The sequence below is a fragment of the Vanacampus margaritifer genome, chromosome 20 (assembly GCF_051991255.1).
Source record: "Vanacampus margaritifer isolate UIUO_Vmar chromosome 20, RoL_Vmar_1.0, whole genome shotgun sequence".
NCBI lineage: Eukaryota > Metazoa > Chordata > Actinopteri > Syngnathiformes > Syngnathidae > Vanacampus > Vanacampus margaritifer.
This window is the reverse complement of record NC_135451.1, coordinates 12,586,970-12,594,286: the sequence shown is the minus strand read 5'-3', so window position 1 is coordinate 12,594,286 and position 7,317 is coordinate 12,586,970. Positions and strand designations below refer to the sequence as shown.

Below are 7,317 nucleotides of genomic sequence, written 5' to 3'. Positions count from 1 at the left end.
GGTACACCAATATTTTGGAAAAAGAATCCACCTTTACGATGATAAAACAACGTTACTTGTTTTGAAACCATTTTTTTATTATTCCAGATGTATTCAACCCCAAAATGTAACTACACGAATGAGATTGGTGTGGAATAAAATGGGAAGAAAAATCCAACGTCTGTTCTTTGTGAAAACGAAATAAAGCACAAGTAACAAATCACACTGCCCCTTCAGTCATAAAGTGACTCAGCAATTCCAACACAATGAAAACATAGCATACAATGAAAAATATGCTCAAATCAAGTCATGAGAAATTTCGAGCTGAACACCAAATACACGTGGGTAAACTCGTCTGGAATTTATTATTTATATGAAGACACCGAAGCTTTTTCTTTTTTTTTTTTAAATAAAGGCAATGCGCAATAAAATGTTTCAAGTGGATAAGGTAGGACATGTTCAGTGGTGGAGGTGGGGCAAGAGGGGTTACTTTCCATTTTCACTTTGATGGTGGAGACACAAGCACTCTTACCAAAGCCACAACTGGTGAAGCTGGAGACGGTGTGCAACAATATGGTGGTGGTTTATACACCACTTTACTTCCGCTTTACTTCCAACGTGAGATATAAAAATAAAATCCGCCGGCACTTGGATGAAGTGGCCGAGAGGTAAAACCTTTGCCTGGAGTTCAGACGAACCCAGTTCGATCCCCACGTTAACCTCCAATTAGAGTTTTTAAAATTGAGCAAAGAATCGAACCGGGGGCTACCGAGTCACAGCCGTCGCCACAAACCATTCGACCAAATCGAAGACACTTAAGATCATTTGATTTTATGTATATGATGACAGACAGCACTACGTCACTGCAATAGGTGATGAACACACGCAGAAATAACAAACATGACATACGGCGTTATAGTCAAGTGGTCAACGACAATGTCAACGGATCAGGCGACTTAAGTTCGTAACCCGCCCAGAGAACTTCTGATTTAATACTTTATTTAATTCTCGCTTCACCAACTAGTTCCTCGTTTTAACGCAACATACATAACTCGTTTTCTATTACATTTTGTTAAAAGTTTTTTTTTCCTACGTGACGTCATCACCGGAAACCTATTTAAGTCGGGACAAACGTGCCAATCATTCTTTCTCACCTCAGACGGCATCCCGTCGTCCTCGCCCACCTGCTGCTCCGCACGCATTTCTATTTTCCACAAGATCAACCAACACTTTTGACAAGGTGAGTGTTCACTCTTAATAGCTTTAAAACACACTACTTTTGCTCCCTTTTAACGTCATGTGGCCACTTTCGCCGAGCGAGCTTGCATCTTGTTGTACTGCTGATAAACGCACGGACGTTGAAGCATTTAAAAATGCGATAACTTGTCTCTCACTTTTTGCAGGCTGGACTAACGAAAGCGCCGTTTTTCCCGACGGTAAGTAGATAAAGTTGTGTAAATTCACAATTACACGGAATGAATCAAATATTTATGTGCATGCGTGTTGTCTAATTGTCCACAGGTGGAAATCTTCAAATTGAGCCTAAAATGGCCGACTTCCTGTTTCCCGTTTTAATGTGGATTCACAAGTAAACCCATTTCTATCAAGTGTATCTAATTGTCTAATTTCTGTCCATCACAACGGTGAGCTTTAACGCAAAATGGCACCTTTTTTTGTGTGTGTAATCAAATGTATCTATTAAACAGACTAAATCAAGTATCAGGCTGTGTGTTCTTAATTGTCTACTGGCTCCAAAATGGCTGCTTGTTGTCTTGAGGCAAAGCTTCTTGAGACTTTTGCAGGTCCCCGCTTGCTAAACATGTTAGCAAATGTCATGTTGCTAACTGCTAAGCGAAACTAGCTTGTAATGAAAGTCTGACTTTAAGAAAGCTGAATGCTTACATTGCCGTCTCTTTCAGGCCGTCGTGTAAGATGCGTCCAAGTGCTGCCCTGCTCTTCGCTGGTGAAACACTTTCATAAGTACAAATGTTTGGAAATTTTTATTTCATCATGTGAGAACACAATTTTAATTAATGCTGCTGCATTATCCCTCCAGGAAGGAGGGTAAGAAGGCCTGATTGGATTTTTCCAGCTGGGACCTTTTCTGTGTCTGCAGTCCCAATCCTGGTTTTGGAGGTTTTAGATGTTTGGGTTCTCCAAAACACCCGATTGATGTCAGCTCATCAGCAAGCTCTGCTAACAATCCTGATCTTTAAAATCAGGTGTGTTGGAACGCTGGCCCTCAAGGACCAAGATTGGGGAAAGCCTGCTCAATAATGTACTTGACTTTCTCACTCTTGCGCACTTTCATGCTCTTCCTGCTGTTGTCCACCAGGTGTCACTGAAGAGCCGGATTCACGCACCACGGCTGGACTTGTGAAGTCGAGTTCCTCTTCGTCAAGGTTTGGACCTGTTGCAAAGACAAATTTGGATGTTTCTGTTTTTAAAGAGCGCACTCACTTGCATTTTCTTTGCCTCTCCAGTAAAAGTGCCGTCCGTTGGATTTTCTAACCAGGACCCCTCGACCTGCTGGGCAAAGTGACAAATTCCACATCAACTTGAAGATGGTACTCAAAGCTGCCTACAGTTTCATTTTTTTTTGGAGACATGCAAATAAACATGCTGACTAGCATTTTGACTGGTGTCTCGTATGTTGTCTTGCAGATGAAGCTGCTGGAATGCTCAAAGGTGACCAGAAATCGTTAGCTGGTAAGAGAAGGCACATTTCAGCTAGCATGTTTCAATTGTCTCCAGTTGAATGAAGACACCCGTGTCCAGTGTGGCGGCACGATGGCGCGTCTGTTCACAGGGAAAGCGCAAAGCAGAGCCGCAAGGAACGTGATCAGCTTCCTGATGATGCAGCCGTGTTGAACAGTCGCAGAAAAGACATCTTGGTACGTTTCATGCCAAGAACATATTTTTCTGCATAAATTGACTTAACATTTTTGACTCACTTTTTTTTTTTTCTCTCTTTAGGTCCACGCTGTCCTTCCTGGCCGACCAAATGACCAGACGCAGGGACGAGCAGACAGTCATCCAACTTGAAACTTTTGTTTGCTTTGTGATTTAATGTCTTACTCTGCAAAAGAAATAAAGCTTGATTACAAAACACTTCAACTCTCAATTTGTCCTTTTCAACCACATCACTAAAATCTTAAATTAAACACTTACACTTTAAAGAAATATATAAAATAAAAATGTATATAAAACACTTTAGTATTTTTTATTTCATTTTATTTTTTAATTTTTATTTCTTTTTCAAAAATCCCCCCCCCCACCCCCCCAAAAAAAAATAATACCAGAAGTGGGTTTGACGAGGCTGGAATAATGCTTTATGATTCGCCAATGGCACTGGAAGTGGGTGGAGCAATGAGAATGAAATGCTGTGATTGGTCGATGTGTAGGCGTGGCTATGTAAATTAGAAGCACTGCGATTGGATGTCTCAAAATGGGCGTGGCTCCGCACATTCAAAAGCGACGTGATTGGTCAGATTGCCCGAAGTGGGCGTGGTTATGCAAATTAGTCCACTCTGCTTGGTTATGCAAATTAAGGCAGCGTCGTGATTGGTGGAGTCAGAATTGGGCGGAGTTTGGGGCGGTCATTAAAAAATATATTTTCTTTTTTTTTTTCTTCAAGGCACTTTGCGTCTTGAGGTGAAAGTTGCACATTAATCACTACAATGGACACGAGTCTGTTACTGTTCCTTTCTCACATCACCCAAAACAATAGCAATTTCACCAACTGGTGTAGTTTGGAGTCATGTGGAGACCAAGACGAGTGGTAACATTACACTTGTGTCGTGTCCACAGTAGTAACTGCTGCTGTGCAACTCTCACCTCACCCACTTTGAAATAGTTTACCTTTACGCATGAAAGGCTTCCAAAGTGTTACTCATAAAACACCAGACTTCCATTCGAGTTCAACGATTTATTGTACACAAAAGATGGCATAATTTGAACTCATTTTAGCAAACATTGACGACAGGTCGTATACATGGAAGCAGCTTAAAGTGATACTGAACTCATTAAACCATTTTCAGCTATACAATGTTAATATTGATCCAAAATAAATTTGATAACTTTTGCTTTTCCTTCACCTTCCCTTGCAAAAAAACACACACAAAAAAAACACTCGATTTGAGTAATATTAAAATTTTCCTTCAAAAAAAAAAAGTAAGTTTAACTTGAAAGTATTTTTTATCTCCCCAAGTATGAAACCATTTTCAAAAACAGTTTTACCTTGACAATATGACTTATTTCAGAAGCGCTTCATGCATTATTAGCTGATAAAGATGTTTGTGCGACGACATTTTCATGCGCAGCTGTGATTCATTGATCAAAACAAAAGTTTGGTAGATGTGCACAAGTTGCCGCATTGCCCAAACATCAGCTTCAGGTTAGTATGATATGATAATTTCCAGCAAAAAAAATCGATAAACAGTAACTACACACGTGGAGAAAATTGCTGGGACCCATGTTTTAATGTGAGTATATTAATAATAATGATAATAATAACAACAGTGACATTCATAGGTGAGTCCGTTAGTAAAGAGTATCGCTGGGCGGATATGAAGAAAATTCACCCTGGCTACTCGAAGAGAAGAAGCTATCGCCATCTCCTGGCCAGTATGAGAAATGCTCTCGATGACAACTTCCGGCCATCCAAAACAAAAATACGAGCAGTTTTTCGATTTGTGTCTCGTGCTATATCCTATTTTCGCAACTGAAAAAAATAAATAAATTGAAACTGTTATTAGTCTTTTCCTTAGCGTTCCAGACAACAAACAAGAAAACCAAGCTCTTTTTTCTATATTGGGGTCTCTATTCTAAAAAGAAAACGTGTTACCTTGTAGAAGATGTTGATCACGAGATGTGCATGATGTACATCAGCTTCTGTGGACATCAGCTTCCGCGTGGAGGAGAATACGCCAAATAACATCCAAGTCAAGCGCTTTCCTTGATTGACTTTTGATTGACAGCTGAGTGCTATTTGTAAGCGTGCTAGCTAGCTGCCTAGCCACCCACCTTTGTTGACATATTAGCACGCGAGCTCCCAATGACCTCACGAGTAACAATCAACAAACTAGAGTATAATTAATTAATAAAAATATATCATTCTCGGTCGTGTATATGCATACACATATAAACGGCAGTTGAAAAATGTTTCAAAAATACTACACTCGCACTATAGTTTCTTGCTGAACCGGATACGTACGGGAAGCGAGAATGTTCAATTCCAATTTAGGCAAAAGTGCGTGGTTGACAGATTGTCTTGACAACGCATTATAGAATGAATGAATAAATAAATAGTCTGTTTATTTTCTCTAAAATTAACAAATTTTTCGCACTATTCTACATCTATTTTGTCATCAATCTAATGTACATGCATGTGACGAGCTATCATATTTACTTTGTTTACACCTAAAAAAAAAAGAAAAAAGTTATTAATACTTAATTGTGAGTTGTTCCTAAGTTGTCAAACAATTGCATTTAAAATGCTTCAAACAAATGGAACGGTCTGGGCCGAAGCGCAACCCCCCCCCCCCCCCACTATGCAGTGAGAACTAACGGAAAAGGAGGTCACGTGTTTCCGGTTGCGCACCACTCGCCCATGGTCTGCAGCAAGACTCCTCTCAACTTTCGACCACCATAATTTGGACGTTGAGAACATTGAAATGTTTAATTACGCAAAACCTCTTAAATTAGCACAATTCTAACCAATTTAAAGCTATTTATTAGACAATAGTTAAATTATGTGACAGGTTGAGCTACACGTACACAAGATGGTCTTTGGTCATGGCAAAAGAAAGTTTTCCAAAAAAAAAAGGGCGATTCTTTAATTTGAACGTTAAAAAGTGTTACATTGCACATATTATTTGTCAGTAGAATTTCAGCTTAGTGAGAAGGCTGATTTTTTTTTTAAATCTGTGTTAAAAATAGTACATATATACCCAGAAGCTGATGTGTGAGAATAAAGACTGGAATAGTTTCACGCAGTAGAAAAGGACACTTATAAAAATATTTCCCCCCCCCCCCCCCGCCTACTGTGCAGTCATACTTAAAATGTTTGCCACGATTTACCTGAATCTGCAAATGTTTTGGCTGTGGTATATGTGTATTGTACTGTGTGAGGAAGTACTGCATTCATGCTGGCAACACACTGTCCAATCAGAACTAAGGAAATTAACACTCCACCCAATCAGAACAAAAGAAAACAGCACACTGTCCAATCAAACAAAGCAAGGACCAGCGTGTTAGTCAGGCTAGCAATGAACAATGAATTCATCTGTGCACAGCCAGCTGGTGGAAATTCAACTGCAACTAAACACCCTTATGTTTTTTTCCCCTTCGCATTCACACATACACAATAAGAAAATAGATTGGTCATACACACTCACAAGCGCCTGTCTTGTCATTTTGCATTAATACCACGTTTAAAAAATAAAAAAAAAAGAAAGAAAGGGAGAAAAAAAAGTGCAAATTTCTCAGACACAAAATGGCACGGTGGCAAATACATGTACAATAAAAAAAAGTACATAAATACAACTGTATCCATTTGATTGGATTAGAACCAAGTAAAAATAATTTCAAAAACAGTGTATTGGGATCATGCTGAAAAGATGAAAATCTGACGTACAAAGTAGTTTGAGGGGAAAAAATGTTGGACTCTTATGAGAATGAAGTCCTATTTTTCTAAGGAAAACATGATTGTTTTTTATTTAGACATGTTTTTCTGAGGAGGGAAAATGTGATAAAAAAAAAAGAAGTGACTTTTTCTGGAAAAAAAATCTTGTTATTATTTATCGTAACATTTACTATTTATTTATTTTTGTAGTATAATTATAATTGTTCAGCATTGCCACAATAAAATAAAAAATAAAAAAAATCAAATCAAATCATGGTTCTCTGGGAAGAAAAAGCAAATAAAGTCAGAACCGGATGGACATTCAAAGCCTATTATTGTAGAACCGCAGCAACAATAGAGAGTAAACTCATTCACACATTGTTCTTGAAAACACGTATATATGTTGTCATTCCCTCCTGATGCCGTACACGATGCGGTCGAGGCAGCCATGTTGTCCTTCCGCGGCATCAGTTTGCTCGGCATAACGAGTCCAGATCCGGGATGATCCCGGTGACGACATTGGCCGGGAATTTGGCCCTCAGCATTGCTCGGACACGATGAAGCCCTCCTTCTCGTGGCCCGCCGGCTCCACCTCGGCGTAGGACGGGTGGCCCGAGCCACGGCGGAACTTCATGGCCGGCCACCTGCTCGGCCGTCTCTGAGGACGCGCCGTGATATCAAATTATGAATTCATGTTTCGCGTTGCAGTCTTT

The 7,317-nt window shown here is 39.6% G+C and overlaps 1 protein-coding gene and 1 long non-coding RNA gene across 8 annotated transcripts in view; one reads left to right on the top strand and one right to left on the bottom strand.

The window, feature by feature from the left end:
- The first annotated feature begins 1,090 nt into the window (after positions 1 to 1,090).
- On the top strand, positions 1,091 to 3,091 carry LOC144040089 (uncharacterized). 4 transcript variants are annotated; one of them, XR_013289633.1, is made up of 10 exons: positions 1,091 to 1,219; positions 1,383 to 1,415; positions 1,501 to 1,567; positions 1,899 to 1,942; positions 2,036 to 2,201; positions 2,315 to 2,381; positions 2,463 to 2,546; positions 2,644 to 2,688; positions 2,789 to 2,873; positions 2,956 to 3,091. It is a non-coding gene; the product is annotated as an uncharacterized LOC144040089 (long non-coding RNA). The 4 variants fall into 4 exon arrangements; XR_013289634.1 differs by having other exon boundaries at positions 1,092 to 1,219; positions 1,899 to 1,959; positions 2,644 to 2,667; positions 2,734 to 2,873; XR_013289632.1 differs by having other exon boundaries at positions 1,093 to 1,219; positions 1,899 to 1,959; positions 2,758 to 2,873.
- The window catches only part of plxdc2b (plexin domain containing 2b), a 65,178-nt gene continuing 59,825 nt past the window's right edge, over positions 1,965 to 7,317 (bottom strand). For 2 of the 4 annotated variants that reach the window (XM_077553900.1, XM_077553898.1), the window contains 3 exons: positions 4,826 to 7,262; positions 2,934 to 3,058; positions 1,965 to 2,508 (listed from right to left, as the gene is read on the bottom strand). In XM_077553900.1, the coding sequence (XP_077410026.1) occupies positions 7,143 to 7,262 (120 nt within the window). In that variant the 3' untranslated portion in view covers positions 1,965 to 2,508; positions 2,934 to 3,058; positions 4,826 to 7,142. The remainder of the gene's footprint in view (positions 2,509 to 2,933; positions 3,059 to 4,825; positions 7,263 to 7,317) is intronic. The other 2 variants (XM_077553901.1, XM_077553899.1) reach the window with 2 other exon arrangements.